The sequence below is a fragment of the Pristiophorus japonicus genome, chromosome 12 (genome assembly GCF_044704955.1).
Source record: "Pristiophorus japonicus isolate sPriJap1 chromosome 12, sPriJap1.hap1, whole genome shotgun sequence".
NCBI classification, from domain to species: domain Eukaryota; kingdom Metazoa; phylum Chordata; class Chondrichthyes; family Pristiophoridae; genus Pristiophorus; species Pristiophorus japonicus.
In genome coordinates this window covers 32244328-32268331 of record NC_091988.1, presented here as the reverse complement: position 1 = coordinate 32268331, position 24004 = coordinate 32244328, and the positions used below count along the sequence as shown (strand labels likewise).

The following is a 24004-nucleotide window of genomic DNA, read 5'->3' as shown; positions in this document are numbered from 1 at the left end:
ACAGTGTTAAGGAACTGTCAATCCAGATCAGAGACAGGAACCAATGATTTTGCTTTGGGTCACATGTTATCTCCCACCATTCATTGCTGCTTCTCAATTCAGTGTTGGTAGCAACTAAACTATAATGTTACCATGCACCTGCTTCCCTTGTCCTTCTAGGCAGTGGAGGTCATGGGTGTCGGAGGTGCTGTCTAAGTTGCAGTACATCCTGGTTTTGGCGAGTTGCTGCAGTACATCCAAGAGATGGTACACACTGCAGCCATGGTGCACCAGTGGTAGAGGGAGTGGATGGTAAGGTGGTGGATGGGCTGTCAATCAAGTGGACTACTTTATCCTGAATGGTGTCAAGATTCTTGAGTGTTGTTGCAGCTACACCCATCCAGGTAAGTGGAGAGTATAGAATCACACACCTGACTTGTGCCTTGTTGGTGGAGGAGACACTTTGGGGAGTAGAAGCAAAAGAACCAAAGGCGACAGAAGAAAAACATTTTTTTTTTTTTTACACAGCGAGTGGTTAGGATCTGGAATGCACGGCCTGAAAGGGTGGTGGAGGCAGACTCAATCACGGCTTTCAAAAGGGAGTTGGATAAGTACCTGAAAGAAAAACATTTGCAGGGTTAAGGACAGGGAAATGGGACTAGCTGAGGTGCTCTTGCAGAGCGCCGGCACAGGCTCGACGGGCCGAATGGCCTTCTCATTCTATAATTCTAGTTGGGCCTATGACGTTGCCCTCTGGCATGATTGGCCTCCAACAACTACAACCATCTTCCTTTAAGCTAGGTATGACTCCAGCCATTGGAGAGTTTTCGCCCTGGTCCCCATTGCCTTCAGTTTTATTGATGTCAAGGGCAGTCACTCTCATCTCACCTCCAGAATTCATCTCATTTGTCTATGTTTGGACAAAGGCTGTAATGATGTCCAGAGCCGAGTGGTCCTGGGGGAACCCAAACTGAGCATTGGTCAGCAAGTTATTGGTGAGTAAATGCTGCTTGCTAGGCCTGTGGACAACTCCTTCCATCACTTTGCTGATGATTAAGACAAATCCAACTCGGCTAATTATTGTCCTGTTTTTTTTGTGGACAGGACATACCTGAGCAATTAGTTAACAGCCTAACAGAGCATGAACATTTATCTAATAGTGACTATACGATCGAGTTCAACGCAGTGTTTGAAAGGGAGAAATGCGAAAAGCTACTAAGATTCTAGATGTAGGTAAGGCTTACTTCAACAGGATGTGTCAGAGACTGTCGACAGTAAACTGGGCAAATCTGGTAATGAGTAAAACAATAGAAGGTCAGAGGGAGCTGTTCAAAAAAGAATTTGACGTGACACAGAACCAGTTTATACCCTTCAGGGGCAAGAGTTCTACTTTCCAAAAAAAAAGCTACGGACAACTAAAGAGGTAAGGGACAACATAATACTAAAAGAAAAAGCATAAAAGAATGCAAAAAATAGCACAGATTCTGGCGAATGGGAGGGATGCAAAGAACAGCAAAGAGTGACTAACTGGATAGAAAGAGCTACAAGTAGTATGAAAAGAAACTAGCAAGGGATATCAACATCAACACAAAACTTTTACAATTATATTTGGAAAAAAAGGATGGCAAAGAGTAAAGTGGGCTCCTTAAAAATTGACATTGGTGATATTATAAATGAAAATAAGGAAATGGCGGACATGTTAAATAATTACTTTGCGTCAGTATTTACAGTAGAGGGATATGAGGTAAAGGTGAGTATATGGCATTAGATCACATGATCTAATTAGATCACATGATCAGTGAGATCACCATGATCTCACTGAATGGCGGAACAGACTCGAAGGGCTAAATGGCCTACGTTCCTAATTTTCCACTGTGTCGGGTAGATGCCAGTATTGTAGTTCTACTGAACAGCTTGGCGCACAGCTAGTTCTGGAGCACAGGTTTTCAGTACTATTGCTGGAATATTGTCAGGACCAGTAGCCTTTGCTGTGTGCACTCAGCAATTTATCATGTGGAATTAATTGAATTCGCTGAAGCCTAGCATCTGTGTTGGGACATCAGGAGCAGGCCAGGAAGAACCATTTACCCGGCACTTCAGGCTGAAGATGGCTGCAAACGCTTCAGTCTTTTTTTTTTTGCACTCATGTGCTGGGCTCCACTATCATGGAGGATGGGGTTATTCGTGGAGTTCCCCCCTTCTCCTATTCATTCATGACTGGATGTGGCAGGACTGCAGAGCTTTGACCTGATCCATTGGTTGTGGGATCGCTTAGCTTGGTCTATAAACGTGCTGCTTCCGCTGTTTAACAAGCATGCAGTCCTGTGTTGTAGCTTCACAAGTTTGGCACCTCATTTTCAGATACGTCTAGTGCACGAATTCTGAGGGAAGGGAAACCCGTGACCCCATGACCTACAGTTGACTCATATACGGCCCTCGCCATCTTCTCAAGCAAACTAAATGTGGTCTTGCCCGTGTCACCCACTTCCCGAGAGCAAATAATAAAAAAAGAAAAATTGTAATCTGTCTTTCTCTTTGCTTTCTCCAACTGTGGCACTGGAAGCTGAGCCAGCCCCATTACATTAACTGCCGAGATGAAGAAAGGCTCTTTTGTACACAGGACAGCCAGCCACCTCACATACGTCTGCCATGGAGGAAGAAGCACCATTAGATTTAAGAGCACATACATCATAAACTGTCATGAAGAGGAAGCACCGTGGAAGAAAAACATTAAGTGCTCACAGGTGACATGTGTTCATTAAAAATCAGCAAGCACTGAACTGTGTGCAAAGATTATTCTTGTAAAGGTTTACCAGCATGTTTCACCAGGTGACCTGAATTGGCGATTAATGAGTTGCATGGAAAATGAAATGCATTGCTGGTGAAGGCATATTCTGGGCAGAATATCAACCATATAAACCGATCTGTTAATGCTGCGGCCACTTTTTCAGGTTCAGACAAGGTTTTCTATAACAACCACCTGCTGGATGGTTTTCATAAATGGTATCGGGTTCTGCTCTACAGCCTCTTCATGGTCCCCCTGAGGCAGCTGGTGAAATGGTCAGAAAATGTCAGACCACGCCCACAGATATTTCTGGTATGTGGCTCCAGCAGACAAGCTCCCCATCAACACCAACTCAGAAAACTACTCAAGGACAGCACGGCCACAATGGTTTTCCCTAATTCCTGATCAACCCTTTGAACAACGGATCCCAGCTTTACAGGTTAATGTGATAAACTTTTTAAAAGTACTAGGACCAAACTGGGCAGCCAGTGAGAAATTCTAGACAACTGAACAAGCTGAATCTACAATAGAACATTATTCAATAAACATCTTGTAAAAATTATTATTGAATTATCTAAATACAGAGCTTCATTCATAAATGGCAATTAAAAAGTTAGGTGGCAATAATGTTGTTTCATTGTTGAAGCTCCAAAAAAGCAACATTTAAAAAGAGTTGGAAAGTCCAAATATTTATACCAAAATTTTTTTCAAATAAGCTGTATTTATATCATGACTTATCAGCTGGGACAGACTGTCCATATTCACACTGTCCATATTTACAGCACAGAAGGAGGCCATTCGGCCCATCGTGGCCATTTTCCCAGCCTGAGACCACTTCTTCCAGCTGGTTTCTAGGAAGCGACTGGATGAAAGCGCTTCTTCCTGTAAATATCCGAAGGTGCAACAGGTTTGCTCGAAGGATTTTTTTTTTTTAAAACAATAATTTGTTCTCGAAATGTGAGTGATGCTGGCAAGACTGCCTATCTCTAGTTGCTCTGAGAAGGTGGTGGTAGGCCTTCTTCATGAAATTGTGTAGTGCTCGTGGTGATGGTGTTCCCATCGTGGTGTATGCCAGTAATGTGGAACAGCTGCATCAGAAGTGATTGGAAAAGAAACTGGAATTAGACCACAGACAAACCATCTCGTTACCCACTTAATGGACACAGTTTGGTGCTTGCTTACTTTTCAAAGCAACATTTTGATTATGCACTTGATTTGCAGCTGAAAATCTCTCTCACCGAGGATTTGCCCAATGTGAAAAGCTTGGCTTTTAATTTGCTCGAGCCAATTCAGCACCAAGTGATGCACCCATTTCTGTTCCTAATATCTTAAATAAAGACAGCCACATAACTGTGTAAAAGGAAACCCCAGTATATTAAGTTAGTTAGGAAAAATTATACTAAAATATGTTTTAAATTAAAAAAACTAAAAGAAGCCAAGCTAGCTGGTGCAGGGCAGTGTGGAGTCAGATTACACCAGAGGAACCAACACGTGATGCAGCAGGGTGTCAGGGGCAGGACTGAACACCCACTTGCTCACCTCAGCTCAACTGTTACGGGGAGGATTGGAATGGCAGCCTGAAGCAAAACAGTGTTCCCAACAGCTGCCTGAAATAGAATGGTGTCTCAGCCAAAGGGGGGCTGATGGAACGCAAGGCAGGCTCAAGCTCAGATTGATGTTATGCGGTTCATAGTGGCTGCATTAGAGCGCTGCGGAGCAAAATCTGGGAGGCGATTGTGTGTCTGTCCTTCAGACCAGTCAACGTGTGGTGGAGAAAAGGAAAACTGGAATTCACATACTCAATCGCACAGAGATTCAAGTAAGTATGCCATTTCCACTGATGTTCTTCGTCTCAGATAGATTCCAAATGGTGTCATTATTAGAGCTATCTGGGTTGATTGTGGTAATGGCAGATTCAGAGATTAAACTGATAAAATCTATGTACAATAAAATTTAACTTTGATCCATCAGAATTAAAATTCTGTTCGTTACTATCCTTACTCTGGCAAAAGATCCAGAGGGGATAATTCTTTTTGTGCAGTGAGTTTTTTAATGGTCTGGAATGCATTGCCTGAATGGGTGGTAGAAGCAGATTCAATAGTAGCTTTCAAAAGGGAATTGAATAAATACTTGAAAAGGAAACATTTGCAGAGCTATTGGGAAAGAGCAGCAGGGTGGGACTAATTGGATAGCTCTTTCAAACAGCTGGCACAGGCATGATGGGCTGAAGCCCTCCTTCTTTGCCGTAAGATTAGGGCTAGAACCTCAGTGCCACTCCGCAGCGCCATTAAATGGCGCTAAAACAGCAGCCGCCGCTCTTTCGGCACCTGCTAGCGGTTCCTGCGGCAGCCACCATTTTCGTGCTTACCTTTGCGCTGCCGATAACTGGTAGCACCTTGCTGAATTCAGCGATGGGTCCTCAGCACGCCAGGTTAACCTGGCATGCAAGCAGGCTGACAGTGGCCATGTCTGCGCCTCTTAAAGGGACAGCCACATCATTCAGGTTAGTTTGGATTTAAGGTTTTTCTGATTTTATTGAATTGCTGGCTTGCTGCAATAGATGTGAAAAGTTTTTTTTAAGTGTATAGTGAGTGCTGCTGGACACTTGCAAGGACTCTGATGGTAAATGAAGGCCTTTGAGAAGACACAACATGCTGCAAATACATAGCAGGTCACGCAACATCTGTGGAGAGAAAAACAGAGTTCACATCTCAGGTCGACATACTGCCTGACCAGCTGAGTATTGGCAGCATTTTATGCTGTCATTTCACATTTACAGCAGGCGCTTGCAGAGGGAAGAGGATGACGCAGAAGAGGAGGAATTAGAAAAGGAGAAATCAGAAGGAAGGATGCATTCCAAACAGCCTTTGTATGGCCGGGATATCCAGGATGGAATCATCTGGCTCTGGTCCTAGTGACCACAACCCCAATTCCCTATTCAACATTAGTCCCACACCTTACCTTCCATCTGTTACTGACCATCACAATGTCCTCTTGGCCACGATGCTGAAATAAAAGCCACCACAAAGCAAGCTTTCCAATCCATCTATATATCCAATGTGACATCAAGAAATCAACTCATCACCCATATCCATTTTCTTAGTGAGGGTCTTGTGTGTGCCTTCGCCTATCCTACTGATGTCGTGCAGTGCTACCCCAGAGGCTGCAGCATGGCTGGTGGAAGGCTGCTGACTTTCAGTGGGGGACACGGCAGATGTTCTTGCTGGTTGACCTTGAGGAGCTGGTGGCTGAGAGTGTCAAATCAATCCTCCTCCTCTTGTTCTTCTTCAATCTCCTCTCCCTCTTCTTGTCACCCATTGGCTGGACAGGCTGCATTTCCTGGGTGTGTGAAATGATGAAGGCAAAAAGGTGGAGTTGTGATGATGGGAGGGCAGGAAAGCAAGAGGTGCATGCCAGAAGGGGGATTATGTATGAGGATATCAGCATCTTTTATCCTTTCAGCCCCACTGCCGGCAAAGGGCTCAGCCATGCCCCTGCCAAGAATGGCCTGCATCTCCTCCAAGGGGGTGAGGTGAGGCTAGGAATGGGAGATGCGCCTCATGATTGGTGCAGATTGTTCATGGATGCGTGATTAGGGATGGGGGTTGTGCATTAAGCAGTGTGTGAGGCTAGTGGTGCAGTTGGTAGGAGACGACTTTTGAAGATGTATTCACTGACCTTGACCAGTGGTCTGAAAATTCTTTGGGCACTGGAGCCAGGTAGTGAGGGATGACACTGCTGGCAATGACAGCCTCTGTGATGTACTCCCACATCGTTCTTCCTGGAAGGCCTCCTGGCCCCTGTGGATAGAGGATCTATCTTGCAGTGTTGACCCCCTGCATGGGAGACCTTGTGTGCCCCTTCCATGGCTTGCTGAGCCTGTGTGTTAGTGCAGAGGCATATTTCCAAATTTTTGAGTTTCAGAAGCGAATTTAGCTTTAAGAGCTAAATATACGCATTTGGGACTTCTTTTTAATGTTAAATATTTTTTTTAAAGCAGAAAGGGATGAAAACTGCATTGGTTCACTTCATTTAACATTGTATTGCTTCAGTGTGCACGGCCCCTTTAGTTCTCAGACCTCTTCATTACCCACACTTCCTTGTGCGTTCAACAGCCTCGCTTCCAGAGGTTGTGCAAAGCTCCAACGCCGCTCTTGTACACGAACTTCGGGTCGGATACCTCCAGCAACGTCACCAGGACTGCGTTTCATGGAACGCAAGCGCTGCACCAACAATCTCCATCCCCTCAGATCAATTTTGCTCAGTTAGCATTGTGGCCATTTTCAGCAGCTGTGAATTCTCGGCAACTTTGCTGGTTAAAACGAATTTCTCCCCCTATGATCCTACCCACCAGTAGTTCATGGAATGGTGTGCAAGTAAGTGGCGTTTTTCTGACAGAAAAGTTGTGTTATGAACTAAAAAAAAAATCAGGAGGAAATATGAGTGCAGCTACAGGCTTGAGAATCCTGCAGCTGTGATCCTGGCTGTTCATCGCAGCCTTCTGGCTGAAAAGCAGCAGCCAGAAAGTATTACATGCCTCTGATCATCCTGGGGGTACATAAAATAAAGATTTTAGTACTTGCTTTATTGTCTTTTGCCTGGCCCTGGAACCCTGCAGACCCTCCTGATCTATTGAGTCCAGAGGGTAGGACAAAGACAGGGTCAGATCAATTAGAAAGTGAGGTGGGAGGCTGGGAATGCCCCGCCCATCCCCACTTACCTCATTAAATAACTATGCTGGGCCTGTGCTTACTACACACTCTCTCCTCTGTATTCCACTAGCAGGAAACACCAGAATGCATGAATGATTACCTCCTGCCTCTTGGGTGTTGAAACGAGCACTCCCATCATCCCATGTCATGAAGTCATTGTCGCAGTACACTGTGTTATGTCTGTAATGCACTTATGAATGACTCCACGAGGCAATATGTTGTACTCAAACTGTAGTGACAGTGGTCCTTTATTCGTAATTCCAGAGTGAGGCACAAGCATGTTGGGCAGCCTTTTATACTGGGCCCTGCACATCTATGCAGGTGACCCTCAGGTCTCCCACCGCAGTGTCCTCTGGTGGACAGCCTCTGCCACAGGGGCAGGAAACCCCAGTCTCCACCAGTTGCACCCTCTTGTGGTGCCAGCATAGTATATACACAGTGTAAACCTTATTGATAGTACATCAGGTAGCAAGTCTCCATCTTGTGCAACTATACAGTGACTACACAGAGAGTATATCTATAGTCTGCATATATAACACACTGCACTGTTAGGATTCCATTTCCAGTCCAAATCAGTTTATAAAGGAAATACCAAGATGGCAAATGGAATGTGATCATGTGTAGGAACTTGAAGATGTGAAATTTATAGTCCAAGGAGAAACGCTAATGCATGTTGTGGCTTTTGGTCCCTGGCACCTTTTGTACAACACCTCGATTCTACAGGCTGCTCACTTCAGTCTCATCTACAATTTATTTCAACTATCTTGAAATCAGCAATTATTATTGCTGCATTTTACACATAATATCATTTCAGCTTTTCTGGCTTCCTGTTTTCCAGACAAGATGGCTTCAGTTCTTGTAAATGATAATAAATTTATCTAGAAAGATGTTTGAATAGCTTCAGCTCGCCAATATATTTTGGGAAGTTAGCCCTCAGACCAGAGATGCATCATTGTTAAGCACTTGAGATTGACTTCATTTCCTTCCCATTCATTACATTACCTAAAGTAGCATTTTATAATCTAGATAATAAAAATAACCCGATAGTCTCAAAAGCCTGAAGGACTGAGGAGGGCTTGCTTGATGTCCTGAAATCCTGCTTCCTCTGTTGACCATCACGAACCTCTGCTATTGGTTGAAGTTGCCCTTCGCCTCAAAAAAGGACTTAATTTGAATCATTATGCAGGGAGTGGTTTATTTGGCCAACTTTTACATGGATCGAGGAAAATTTTCTAACCAGTTTACAGCCAGATGCTCTTAAGCATTTCTACAAACCATTGACAATACAGATGCAGTGTCAAAAATCCGGAGTTCTGGAATCCAGGACGATCGGTGATAGGGGCGTCCGGAATCCGTAAAATGTTCCGGAATACCTCCTCGATGGGACCTGGGCTCAGGTGTTTCCGGATTCATGACATAAGAAATAGGAGCAGGAGTAGGCCATACGATCCCTCGAGCCTGCTCCGCCATTTAATACGATCATGGCTGATCTGATCATGGACTCAGCTCCACTTCCCTGCCCACTCCCCATAACCCCTTATTCCCTTATCAGTTAAGAAACTGTCTATTTCTGTCTTAAATCCATTCTATGTCCCAGCTTCCACAGCACCCCGAGTCAGCGAATTCCACAGATTTACAACCCTCAGAAGAAATTCCTGCTCATCTCAGTTTTAAATGGGCGGCCCCTTATTCTAAGATTATGCCCTCTAGTTCTAGTCTCCCCTATCAGTGGAAACATCCTCTCTGCATCCACCTCATCAAGCCCCCTCATAATCTGATTTGTTTCGTTAAGATCATCTTTCATTCTTCTGAATTCCAATGAGTAGAGGTCCAACCTACTCAACCTTTCTTCATAAGACAACCCCTTTATCTCTGGAATCAACCTAGTGAATCTTCACTGAACTGCCTCCAAAGCAAGTATATCCTTTCTTAAATATGGAAACCAAAACTGCACACAGTATTCCAGGTGTGGCCTCACCAATACCCTGTACAACTGCAGCAAGACTTCCTTGCTTTTATACTCCATCCCCTTTGCAATAAAGGCCAGGATTCCTTTGGCCTTCCTGATCACTTGCTGTACCTGCATACTATCCTTTTATGTTTCATGCACAAGTACCCCCAGGTCCCACTGTACTGCAGCACTTTGCAATTATTCTCCATTTCTAAATCTTTGATTTTTTTCTGCCAAACCTCAAACTTTCCAATATTATACTCCATCTGCCAAATTTTTGACCACTCACTTAGCCTATGTCCTTTTGCAGATTTTGTGTGTCCTCCTCTCACATATCTTTTCCTCCCATCTTTGTACCGTCAGCAAACTTGGAAGAAGGGACCGAGTGTAATGTAGCCAAGTCATTAATATAAATTGTAAATAGTTGAGGTCCCAGCACTGATCCCTCCGGCACCCCACTAGTTACTGATTGCCAACCAGAGAATGAACCATTTATCCCGACTCTCTATTCTCTGTTAGTTAGCCAATCCTCTATCCATGCTAATATATTACCCCCAATCCCGTGAACTTTTATCTTGTGCAGTAACCTTTTATGTGGCACCTTGTCAACTACCTTCTGGAAGTCCACCACATCTACTGGTTCCCCTTTATCCATCCTGTTCATTACATCCTCAAAGAATTCCAACAAATTTGTCAAACATGACTTCCCTTTCATAAATCCAGGCTGACTCTGTCTGACTGAATTATGTTTTAACGAATGTCCTGCTACTGCTTCTTTAATAATAGACTCCAACATTTTCCCAACCACAGATGTTGGACTAACTAGTCTATAGTTTCCTGCTCTTTGACTGCCTCCTTTTTTAAATAGGGGCATTACATTTGCTGTTTTCCAATCTGCTGGGACCTCCCCAGAATCCAGGGAATGTTGATAAACTACAACAGTCAGAAACACGTTCAAATGTCCAGAAAAACACGAAGTCTGGAACGGCCTCGGACCCAAGGGTTCCAGATTTTAGGTCCTGCACCTGTAGTAGGCAAGTTACATTCCAAAAATGTAGCAACTTGCAGAAAGTGACAAAGGTACATTAATGGGAACCATGCATGAAATCAACAGAAATGAACCAAATAGTTATTATGAAGTTAAATGTGATATGAAGCCAAATAGAAACACAAAGGCAACGCCTACATCTCATCAAAGGGGCACTTGCACCTTCTGAATAGGTCACATAAGGTGTAAAGCAGAGGTGGGCAGGAAGTAGAACTAACTGATAAGCAAAAGTCAAATGAAAGCACTAAAAATCCCCCACAGCTCGGTGCTCTGCTGCTTTAAAGAAGAAGAAACATTTTACACACGCCACTGGAAATCTCCCTGCTTGAAAAGTTCTAAACTGTCACATTCACATTGTTACACTAGATAAACTTACCACTGTTAAATTTCAGCCCACTGAAGCTTTAACATGATGGAAAATCCATGAAGGTTAATCAATAGCCAAATGTTAACTGTCATCCCAAATACAGTTTGTACAGTAACTTTAAAAAAAGGAATGTATAAACTTGATTGTAGATACAAATAAAAAAAACTCAGCCCTTCAGCAAACCTCAAAATTGCACATATAAATAAATATTTTTTATAATATTAGAGTAACATCATCCTAGCCAATGACATTGCAGCAGCCTGCAGTCATGTTTTATGTTTCCATTTGGCAGGGCAATAATTGTGAGACACGGACACTTCATCCAATAGTGAGACAGAGATTTCAGCTGGGGTGCTAACAACTGTAGATGTAATTTTTAATTAGATTACTTTGGAAATCGAATGAAGAAACCAAATATGTATAGAACTTGCCCGGCAGTATTAGCAGTCACTGTTGAATTGCAGTTTACAGTTTATGAGTAAACTTTATATATCAAGTGATAATCTACAACACTGAAAATAAATTTAACTTTCATGAAAATGTTGGAAAATAAGCTATTTTTTAGGTCTGGGATTTAAACCCATACCAATGGACGAAAGCTTCCTCTTTCTGATGGCTGTTGTTCCCAGTGGAGGCAGACTGTATCACAGAACTGTCTGCAATTCAATAATAATTGGTTAAACTAATTTCAGTGAGGCGGTTACAATGACTTGTGAGGGAAGGGTTTTGAAATGTCATGTTGGTCGAGTAAGGGATGCTTTTTGAGTTAGGGTTAAGCACAATGGGGCACTTCTGATCTTTTCCCTGCAGCAGCACAACCTCATCATCCATCTTTGTTTTGCATTGATGGAGAACAGCAACTAATTAGGTAATGGAAATGGATGAAATTATAATGTGGCTATCAAAGCAAACAAAGCCATCATTTTGAATGCTGCTTAATCGTAAAAACAAATGGCTAGGTAAATTCCGGATCTATTTCAGGAAAATTCAATTTCAATACATATTCACCAGTAAGACACAGAAGGGGTGAAATTGGGTAACCCCCGAAAGCAGGCGTGGGGATCGGGGTGCGCGATTAACCCACACCCGTTCATTGCGCTACTGGCAGCATGTTAAATTGGTGCTGCCTGCTGATTTCCATCATTCTGCATGCAGTCAGTGCTATCTGTGCTGTTCATTGACTGCACGAGTCAGCAGGGGGCCCGATATTGCGATTGGCTAGCGCTACTTAAAGGTAGCCTGCACCTCTTAAAGGGGAGAATGCATTGTGGCTGCAACAAGTGATGGGAGCTGCTTGAAAACTGAATCAGATAGTTTGAGGAATGTCTGAATATGCGAGAGCGCATGCACCGAGGTTCTCGGATTATGCACTTGAGCCTTGGTGCAAGAGGTGGAGCAAAGCAGGGAAGTGGGAGGCCCTCGAGACATATGTTCAGGAGGCAGTGGGAGAAAATAGCAACGGAGGTCAATGCCAGGAGTACAGCTCCAAGAACGTGGATGCCATTCAGGAAGTGGAATCCCTCTCTGTTGATCAATATGGTTGAGTTAAGATGGGAATATGCGTGCAAACCATGGCACCATGGAAAAGCCTGCAATCTGTGCAAACCTTCGTGCTCACTCGTCCTGCTTGTCTCTGGCAAGAGGAAATGAGATGTATGTGTTTCTCATTGTATACAGTGCCTCAGTGACTTCCCTTATGCAGCAGTGCACTGCAAACTGCGAGATGCTGCTTATATCTCCAGCAGCAGACTGAAACAAAGCAGGAAAACGAGCAGCCACAGTCACCTTGATAGCAATGATGTCCTTGCCTTGCTTGCAGGCTGCAGTTGTGGCTGCAGCAGTTGACAGACTTCAGTCACGACCTCTGTTCTGAAGCAAAGATGTCTCATGCACTAATTGTTGCTGAAATTGACAGTAGAGAATTGCTTGCTGAAGACCCTTCGTGGCTATGACCCCCTTCCGTGGACCCTGCTCCCCCTCCTCCCTCTTCTAACAGCTTGTCTTGCTCTGCATGGACTCTCTTCATTCTCCCAGTCATGCTCAATTCCCAGACAAACTCTACCAGGCCATCCATATCTGGAAGCAACTTCTTTCAGCACAATATTTTAAATGACACAAAAGTATTGCAAGATGACCCAGACCACTCCCTGTAGAGTACTGAAACTTTAGCCAAGTATAGGAAAACAAAAATACATACAATTGCACCAGCAGCCAGAATAAATAATCCAGTAACTAACCTGTAAGTACTTTATGATCCCTTTAAATAGCGCTGGTGAGGGAATCCTTCATTTCATGTAATGCTGTGTTCCGCTGTGCGAGGTTAAGACTGGAGTGTGGAATTCCAAAATGGCAGCGGTGGCTTCAACTCAGCATTACACACTGATTAGTGTCATGTTCTCGCTGCTTTGCAACCCCTTCACCAAGACAGCGTCCTATACACTTCCTGTCAGTGCACACGCATCTTGGAACCATTTTGAAACCTTAGGTGGCACCTAAAAAGCAGGCACTACACGGCCCAATTTAACCCCCAGAATATCAGGATATGGGATATCCCCCCCCCACCAAGATTCCTTACATAATGAGTTTTCAAACTCAGTAAGACTGTTGGGAGGACAAAATATTCCACAGTAAATTAACCAGTTTTCCATTTGCCTTAACAGTTATTCGAAGAGCATTATTGATGGAAACGGAGAAGGCCTGAAGTTAGCTAACACATATTGATGATATCGAATGCACCTTATAGTAATGGGATATATGCTTTCTCCCATGATTCTCTAGTACCAAAGGAGGCACCTGGCACAGGTCAGACATCTTGTCACCAGGACAATGGCCTTGTTTTCCCAATGGTAATGCAGTCAGTAACCCATTTAAAATTAATGTTACTATTGCTGTTAAGATTGGAAAATCTCGGCCAATGTATTAAAGTCTTGCTTCTAGTACACACTTCCTGTTGGTCACACTTCCTGGAAAGTTATACTTTGTTGCTTTAGTCAGAACTGGAGAGAGAACGTAAGAATCAAAAACGAGTGAAGTACCCAGAAAACCGATGAGAACCGATGAAGAATTTATGAAAACATGTACGACTAGTCAGGGGAGCCCAGAAAAACAAAAAGGTGAACCAATCAATTCACGGAAAATATTTTTTGGAAAAAAAATTCTCCACCACTTTTTCCATGAAATTTCTATGTCCAAAATAAGGTTTTAAACAAAATGAAACATCAACAAATGACATATTTCACACTAATGTGATTAACTTTACCCAATGAATCTTCTTCTGTGCCTTGTGCAGTTTTAGCACGGCATCTTCCAACATGCAGTCAACTGGCTAGCAATATAATTAAGCATTCTGTTTCTTTGATCATATACAAAGTAGAGACATTTGCATGATCTACAGAAAAATTAAAATGTTGCTTACACTTCCATCGAGGCTACATAGGCTTAGTGAGTCTTCATCTCTTTTTCTCTGCTTCCGCTTCTTCTATAAAAAAAATAGAACAAATCAGATCAGTCAGACAATATAAAGAACAAACATGAATAGAAACGTTATTGCAAAGTCACACTCAACCTCATCCTGTTGTGCCTCTTATCACATCCCCATCACTCTGCCTTTCCTAACCTACTCCTACACGTCCTTACTCACACCAATTTACTTTGCACCTCCACCCATCCCTCTCATCTATATTATCACTTCCCCATCTCACTGGCCACCCCTCACATTCACCCTCATCCTAAGCCAGTCATGCCAATTAACAACACAAGGGTAGGACTTGGGTGTTTTAGCCAATGTTCATGTAGAGTTTCTTTTAATATGCTGTCAAACATTGAGACATAACTGTACCCGTGCAATGGTGATGAGTGTGAAAGGATTGGCTTGGACATTGTAGGGATGTCTTATGGTGCCAACCTGGTGCATCTTGTGGCAGCCAGAATGTACAGCGTCAAGCGAAATAAATTTGGCCATGATGAGGCCATCCCTGGCAGTAATGTGGTCGGGTGCCGATGCCCTGTGTCCTGTGCAGCATCAGGTGATTGCAGAGAAGGTTGGTGTTGTTGGTTGTGATGCTGGTGTGCCTAGTGATGTTAGTATTGGGGCTGATCGTGGTGGGATTCTGAGGACCAAGGTAAGATTTTTTCCCAAGGGCACCGATGCTAATGGAATAGATGGCAGCTGAAGTCGAGATGACAGAAACGATCTGTCAATGATAAGAGAGGTTGCTCCAAGAAGGTGACACTGGATAGAGAGTTCACTGCAACCACTTCAAACATTCATAAAGCTGAAAAGTTTATTCCAAATCCTGAAAGCTCCAGCTTCTAAGATTGGAAATTAAAGAGCTGTGAAATTATAGCTTTTATACCACTTCTGCAGCTGTCAACTAGTCAACCCAATCCAGATTTGTTGAGAACCTGATGATCCCTGAAGGAAGGGAACCTCGTAAAAATCTTGGTAAAATGGTTTGGACCTGGTAAAATCTGCTTAAATAGCTTTAAGCAGCTTCTTAATTCTCTCAATTTCCTGACATGCTGCTCAGTGCCGGGTCTGCAAACCGCAGGCAGAGCCGGCACTTGGGAAATTCACATGGAGGCGGGTTCAGAGCAGACTTCCGCCCGCTGTCAATCACTGCCATTTTGATAGCTGTGCCGGTACGATTTCAGCCCTTCAATAACTTGGCTGCTATATTTGCCTACAAAATGACTACAAAAGTTATTGATGACTGGGGAGGGGTGCAGTCATTGCAAAAAGTGCATTTAACTGCACTCTGAACCACCTCTCAACCGTAATATCAAATAATAGGTTTTAAAAATCTTGGGGGGGGTAAAGAAAATCATTTTAATAATCCATTTAAAATGATTATCGATTATGCAAAAGAATTTCTTTAATTTTACATACAATGGAAAGTACAAATGCTTCACACTTCTATCACATTCCTTTGACTGGTTCTTTAATGGGTACAGTAACCAGTTGAAATTAACTAGCTTAAAATAAACAGAGAATCTAGAAACAGAAAATATAATAAAAATAGTCAGCATGGATTCCGAAAGGCTAAGTCATGCTTAACTAACCCAATAGAATTATTTAAAGAGGTAACGAAAGAGTAGACTAGGGTAATAGAGTCAATGTCATATACTTGGATTTTCAAATGACAAATGAGTAGTTATTCAGATTGGATGAAGGTATAAAGCAGTGTTCCACAAGGATCAGTGCTGGGACCACTGTTTATTCATAATTTACATTAATGATTTAGACTTAGGAACAAGTAACTCAATATCAAGATTTGCAGATGATGCCAAACTGGGGGAGGGGGTACAGCTAATATTAAAGGAAGAATGCATCATAATAGAGGAAGACATTAGAAAACTTGCAGACTGGGCTGTTAAGTGGCAAATGAACTTGAACACAGATAAATGAGGTCATGCACTTTGGTAGGAGAAATAGAAACACCTTAGAAAATAAGAGCAAAGGAATTGAGGGATAAGGTGAACACATCATTAAAAGCACCATCGCAGGCCAGCAAAGCAATACAAAATGCTAACAAAGCACTGGGAGTTATTTCTAGGGGTATAGAAATCAAAAATAGTGAAGTTATGTTAAACTTGTATAGGACCGGCACTGTGGTCTCCATACTGTAAAAAGGACATAGAAGCAGGTGGAATGGGAGGAGACCCGTGTGGTGTATAAACACCAGTACAGACTAGTTGGGCCGAATGGTCTGTTTCTGTGATTTACATTCTATCTAATCCTATGTAAGGTTAATATATTTTGATTAAAATAAACACAGATTGCTCTCTGATAAAATAACATATTTGATATAAATGTTTGTACAATAATAATGCATAGCATAATTTCCACTTGTTTCTGAATTTTGTGTCAATTCGCCCCTGGCATATGCTGATGTAATTTTCCCAAATTCCAGCTATGTAACTGTGGCATATGTGAAATGTCTTCCAGTTTTTACTTTCAAAAATTAAAATCCATCTGATATGTTAGCATAAAATTACATGATTCTGGGATACGGACAATAAACTGGTCATCTCTCAATGTCTCCATAAACACTCTGTATGTCACATTAAATCTACATTGGGGAAACATTTCTTTGTGCAGTTAAAAACCAGTGCATCTCACTTGGGATCCTTAGCATTCAGCCATGAAATTCATCATAGTGAATCCAGGCCTGCTTTACATTCTAGAGTAAGTGAAATGAAGGCATCGTCAAGCCAGAAAAGTCATCACTGTGAACATGACAACACTGGAAGATGAGCTACCCTGTGATGTTGTTGTCCAGCTTCCAGTCTCCTGAGAGTGGCATTGGCAGAGGACTAGAAATAAGCTGCCCACAGTCTTGGCCACTGAATGGAATGAAGGTAGAAAAAAATAAAAACAAGATGAGGGTGAGGGGATCAGAGGAAGGAAATGACTGAATTCAAATCACTATTGCATGTCTAAAATTAAACAGAAGATTTACAAATAATATATCATAGCTGGGAAAGATAGATAACAATCTCTGCACTACATGTGAATAGAGTTGAATCTTAACTGACATCTGACAGTCATTTATAACAGACTAGCCAGCTTTGGTACATTCAGCTCAAAATAGCAACCATTTTTTGTTCTACACAGCAACAGGATTCTATTTAAGAATCATAGAAAAGCAGCAGTAGGTAAGCATGCAGCACGGTGACAGAATTAGGTCAGAACACTCCCCTCCCATCCCTTAAGTAAACAAGAAACTTTCTGATAAAATTGTTCACACAGCTCAGAGTGCAATCTCCAATTAAAATTGCCACAACGCACTCCAATGGATTAGTAAAAAGGATCAGTGACGACCTCTGGGGGATCTTTATTAAAAATCTAACACTTTCAAGGTTTTGTGCATTCTGGGAAACAGATCACACTGCACTTCACCCATGGCAGCATTATCTTTCCTAGGTGGTTTAAATAGTAAATGCATTGAGTGGGGAATCTATACTGAAGTTAACAAAATTTACAGTTACAAGCCAACAGCACCATTACACTAGATAATGTTTTCTCACACAGGATAATATTCGCTTTATTACAAATATATGGTTTGTGCTACATTTTCAATTAAAAGTTTCCATACAAGATATAAAAGAGCTGTTTGATCCCAAGTTCAAAGTGTCTCAATTATATGTTTGATTAATTGGAAATTGTTGAGGGCGTTTGGTACCTCCACAAATGAGTTTATAAAATGCGCTGATTAGATCAAATGAATATGTTGCACGGACATCACATAATTTTATAATTTAAATAAAACAATTTCTTTCTACTGTCGTTATCGTGTTACATGCCTCCCTGATAAAGTGCGACACCCCCATTGACACCTGGGAGTCCCTAGCCAAAGACCGCCCAAAGTGGAGGAAATGAATCCGGGAGGGCACTGAGCACCTCGAGTCTCAATACCGAGAGCATGCAGAAATCAAGCGCAGGCAGTAGAAAGAGCGTGCAGCAAACCAGTCCCACCCACCCACCCACTCAACGACTATCTGTCCCACCTGTGAAAGTCTGCGGCTCTCGTATTGGACTGTTCAGCCACCAAAGAACTCACTTCAGGACTGGAAGCAAGTTTTCCTCGATTCAGAGAGACTGTCTATGATGATGATGATAATGACGACATGGCATGATGACCTGTTCAGGGGATGCCATCTATAAGCACCCATGAGGATCTCCTAGGCGGTTTGGATAACATGCATCATTAGTACAACCGTCTACCAAGGCAGCAATTGTGAATTCCCAGGATGGGCGGTGCTGATAATGTGCAGGTAAAAACAAGTACAGAAAAGGGACTGGAGCCTCCAAAATTGTTCAGTTCATTAAGTTGTCAACAACTGGAAGCATCCACTGATGAGAGACTATCAATGACATTATGACGGAATTTTTGCTCTCCCGGCAGGAGGTGTGGAAGAGCAGACTGTTCACAACCTCAGCATCTGCGGAGATAAGCTTCTGACCTTGTATCTTCTCCATCACAAAGACGGCCTACTTCCACCTCCGGAACATCATCCATCTCCGCCCCTGCCTTAACCCATCTGTTGCTGAAACACTCAAATGTGTCTTTGTTACCTCCAGACTTGACTATTCCTCTGCTAAGTACTAAATGAATTCCTGGCCAGCCTCACAACTTTCACTCTCCATAAACTTGAGCTCATCCAAAACTCTGCTACCTGTATCCTAACCCACAGCAAGACTTAAAGTGGCCAACATTTCGATATTAAAATTCTCATCCTAGTGTTCAAATCGTTCCATGGCCTCACCCTTCCCTATCTCTGTATCCTCATCGCACCCTGCAACCTTCCAAGAACTTTGAGTTCCTCCAATTCTGGCCTCCTGCGCATCCCCCATTTCCTTCTTATGACAAAAGCTGGGTTCATAATTCAGTCGCGAACCAAACTGAATACAAAAAGTAAAGGGGAAAAGTGAAAAAGTAAATTGTAACGTCCTGTCCCCTCAGTACAGATTCACACGAGGCATGTCGTGAAGTCAAGGTCACTCTGGACCTGCACCTTTATTTCACAGCTCTGGAATTCTGCACTTGCCGGAGACCTGTCCTTATATACCTGTCTCTTGCAAGTGCACCCCTGGTGGTAAGGTATGTTGGTGGTTACAGGTCATATCTTATTACAGTCATGTATAGCATGTTAGGATACAGTTATATATAATGTAAGATACATGACATAAATAAGAGGGGCAAAGATAGATTAGTGGGCAACCTAAAACGTAATCCAAAAGTCTTTTTATAAACATATAAGTAGACAAAAGGGTGAGGCCAATTAGGAACCAAAATGGCAATCTTCTTATGGAGGCAGAGGACATAGCTGAAGTACTAAATGAATACTTGAATCTGTCTTCACTAAAGAAGAATATGCTGCCAATGTCACAGTAGAGGAGGTAGTGGAGAAATTAGATAGAATTAAAATAGATGAAAAAGAGGCACTTGAAAGGTTGTCAATCCTCAAAGTATGAAAGTTACTAGGTCCAGATGGGATGCATCCTAGGTTACTGAGGGAAGGAAGGGTGGAAATTGCAGAGGCTCAGGCCACAATCTTCCAAACCTCCTTAGATATGGGTTGGTGCCAGAGGACTGGATGATTTCAAATGTTACACCTCTGTTGTAAACTCAGCAATTCCAGGCCAGTCAGCCTAACTCCAGTAGTGGGAAAACTTTTAGAAACATGAATCTGGGACACAATTAATTGGCACTTGGAAAAATACGGGTTCATAATTGAAAGACAGCATGAATTTGTTCAAGGCAAATCGGGTTTGATATATTTGATTGAGTTCTTTTATAATGTAACAGAGAGGGTTGATGACGGCATAAAATAACGGAGAGGGTTGATGAGGGCAGTGCAGTTGATGTTGTGTATATAGTCTTTCAAAAGGTATTTGATAAAGTACCGCCTAATAAACTTGTTGGCAAAACGGAGTTGGATTCAAACCCAAGATCAACATGTAATAGGTCTAAGTGCTAATTAACTGCATCACAAAGACCACCCATGAGCACTTTATTAATTGATATTGGGATTTGGAATCCAGCTTGTATCACAGAAACTCAACCGCCCCACCCAAAAAAACAAAGGGACACTTGAAAAGTTTTTGGAGTGTGCCGCCCCTCCTCCTCCCACTCCCATTTAATCAGGGGGCACTTGATTACTGATACAACTCAAAATAGTTGTACCACAGAGACACCAAACTTGTGTGCGCTTTTCTGATTTTGCAAGTTTGGTTCTGAGATCCCAGCCTAGTCCTATAAACTACATAATCCAACTATTTGCCTCTTATAGTTGCTGGTCTGGAATCAGATGGCCTGCAAAGCGGCAGCTTAGTAATGAATTTATGGCACTCCGTTGGATTGGGTTCAACAACTGAAATCGTATTTTACATATCTTTCCCCCTAGATGAAGACACTGATTGTATTCCTCACTAATGAATCAGATAAAAGGCTCATAACTGGATACAATCCATAAGCATGTCAAACCATGTTGTCTAGTTTTTGTCTTGCTGCCCTTTTGATTAATGATTAAAGCTCACTGCATCAGTGAAACTGAGTTCCCTGAAAGAACCTATTCACTTCATTTCCAAGTGTTCCTGTGTATCTGATGTGCTGACCCAGACAGGTGCTCAGAAAGATTGACAATGTGCTGAAGCCATATCACGATAAAGGTAAAGGGATTCTTCTCCCCAGAACAGACTCTACCTCAATACTCAGGACACCATAATCACTTTATATTTTACTTGCATTAACCAAATAAGTTTGTTTCCTGTTTTAAGGGGATGGAAATGCAGCAAAGATAGTACAGTACTAACAATTCATCTGAAGCAGTTTGTAATTTTAAATTTGTCCCTTATAGAATCAGAGAATGATACAACACAGTAGGAGTCCATTCAACCCATCGTGCTTCTGCCAGCTCTTTGGTAGAGCTATCAAATTAATCCCAGTCGCCTGCTCTTTCCTCATAGATCGACAATTTTTTCCCTTTAAGTATTTATCCAATTCACTTCTGAATGGTACTGTTGAATCTGCTTCCACCACCCTTTCAGACTTGCTGTTTAAAAAAACTAACAAACCTGATTGAAATACTCCTGTCATTTTAAGTCAGTGAGACTTTAATCAGCGTGTACGTCACATGGAATTGGTCACAGATTTTTTTTTTTAAAGTCTGAACATAGAGAGGGCTGGATCTTCACCCATTCATAGTCAATGTGCAGAAAATTCAGGTAAATAATGAAATAAAGTTGTGCCTTCATGTGCTTATAGTTACATAAATAAATAAATATATGCATCTCATCTGCTTCTGGAGCTCATTATACAATGATTAGAAAAAATTGCAATACATATCACTGGAATGAACCTAATATTTAGAAATTCAAATCATATGCAAGGTATATCATTATATATAACATCTTTATTAACATTTTTATTGTAAGATCTTTTATATTAAAAGGTCTCACATCTATGTGAACCAACTGTCAATGTTGCCATTATAAATTTCTATGTCCATATTTATAATGGAAATTGCCTGTAAACTAGTCATACTGCAATTATTTCCACCCCTTCCTCTAGAAAAACTGCAGCACAACTACTGGTAGCAGAGTGTAATTACAGCATGACAAGTTTATAAATACAGTTTTGTTATAAATACAAAAATAGGGATACAATATCTGACTTTAAAATGGGAACTGAATTACATCTCCACATCATCTGAAGACTATACTTAGTCTTGACTCGGAGTGTGAAATATCACAAAATCGATTAGTAATACATTAAAGGGCCGAAATTGCCCCGCGCCCTGTTTGGGGATGGCAACGTTTGGGGCCCGGGACTTTTACCGCTTGGGCTGGAAATACCGCCTCCGGCGTGCAATTAGGCTTTGCGCCCCTCAAACAAGGCGGAGCCATGTCTCAGGCTCTCAGCCTCGTTGGAGGGGCGCTCCCGGGGCGTCAACGCTCACCGTTATGAGTAAATTGGACAGCAAATTCCGGCGTCCGTATATGCGCAGTTAAACCGGGAAATCTAGAATTTGCTATCAGTGATAACCCGGTCCTCTACAGGCTGTGCTGGAATAATCCTCGCCAATAGACTCGGCACTGATATCAATTTAATGCCGTGAAGTTTCTGTACTTACCCACTAAACATGCCAGAACAAAATTAGGGCTGGTGCATTCAGGAAAATGTACATTTTTAACAGCGTGATAAGAAACGTTTGTTATTTTTTTTTGGGTGCCGCCCCCTTTAAGGGGCTGCGTGGCTCATTCAAAATACCGCGCATGTGCGGTTTATCCCATTGAGAAGCTAGTGAGCCGGCTGCATGGGAGGACCAGAGAGTTGCACGGCCGCACGACTTAAAGGAAACATTGTTGATAAGTGATAATTAATACCAAACAACCTCTCTGGCCCTGAAAATTTAATTTAACAAGTGTGGAGTCTCATTCCTTCAGAATTTAATTAGTGTTGGAGATTACATTTTCTGTCTAACTCTTTTATCTCTCTCTTAATCCCATCTTTCTTTCCCATCTTTATTTCGCATTCTGTACATGATGGAAATCGAACTTATACTCCCTAGTTTAGACACTGCATGGCTCAGTGAGGATTATTCAATCTGACTGGTTGAAGAGCCTCTATGTTACTCGATCTGCTCACAGAGGCCACAGATCCCCCCTAGAGGCTACCGTGCTGGATCAGCTGCCTGATGAGAGCAAGTCTCCGCTCACAAGCCTGCGAAATGTCTGTGGGCAACTGTCAGCGCAATTAACAATGAGCGCTATTCCTTCGCTGCTGACTGAAAAATCCAGGGCATTTTCCTCTTAAGCATTGGTTAAAATGGCAAATATAACATATAACAAATTGTAGCTTTCACCAATGTTTCCACTGCACCAGCAATTGAATGTAGGCTGATAAAATGTGAAGAGCGTTGATCACTTTCCAAATTTTTCCCGGGATATTGGAACTCAAATAGCCAAAAGTAAACATCAAACTTACTCTCTGGAATGTTTCTTGTATTATACTGGAGTTAATCCAGGCTTCCAAACGGATTCCTTGATATACCGTAGAAATAAATCCAAGTACAAGGCAGCCATTTTAAACAATCTAACTGTTGATGTGTACTGCCTTTGATGAAATTGAAAATCTCTTTCAAGTCATTTTGACTTCCAGGACAATATTTGGTGAGTACCGGGCCAATCTTTTTCAGAGAAATTTTCAATTACCTGTCTTTACAGTCAACGTTTCCAGCTGTACTAAAACCAAGAACAAGTCTATGTTTGAAACAGCTGCAGTTACAAAGTAGGCCTAAAAAGAGGAAGGGATGATTTGAAAAGGAGCACGACAGCATTAAATATAACTGGAAAATAATATCATACACATAATCTAATGACACTGGATTTGTTAGTAGCTCCCTCTCAATCACAACCCTTTTTGTTTTTCTCTAGTTTTTGATATTACAGTGGTCTGTGTTCTTCTGAACACTCCTCTTGTACTTCTTCAATTCATCACAATTTATGGAATTGACAAACCCTTCAGTTTCTTGGGAAAGAGTAGGATTATATTGATAGAATTTCACAGATCCAACGTGCCGTACCAAGAAAACGGATTCAAAGGAGAAATGACACAAACACTGAAATAGGCAAACAGGTTGGAACAGAGCATGCGAT

General features: G+C 42.1%; 1 protein-coding gene across 1 annotated transcript in view; it reads right to left on the bottom strand.

The window, feature by feature from the left end:
- arhgef3 (Rho guanine nucleotide exchange factor (GEF) 3) overlaps positions 1 to 24004 on the bottom strand; it is a 376120-nt gene that overhangs the window by 147977 nt on the left and 204139 nt on the right. Inside the window, exon 3 of the mRNA XM_070895285.1 lies at positions 14258 to 14320. Coding sequence (XP_070751386.1) covers positions 14258 to 14320 — 63 coding nt within the window. The remainder of the gene's footprint in view (positions 1 to 14257; positions 14321 to 24004) is intronic.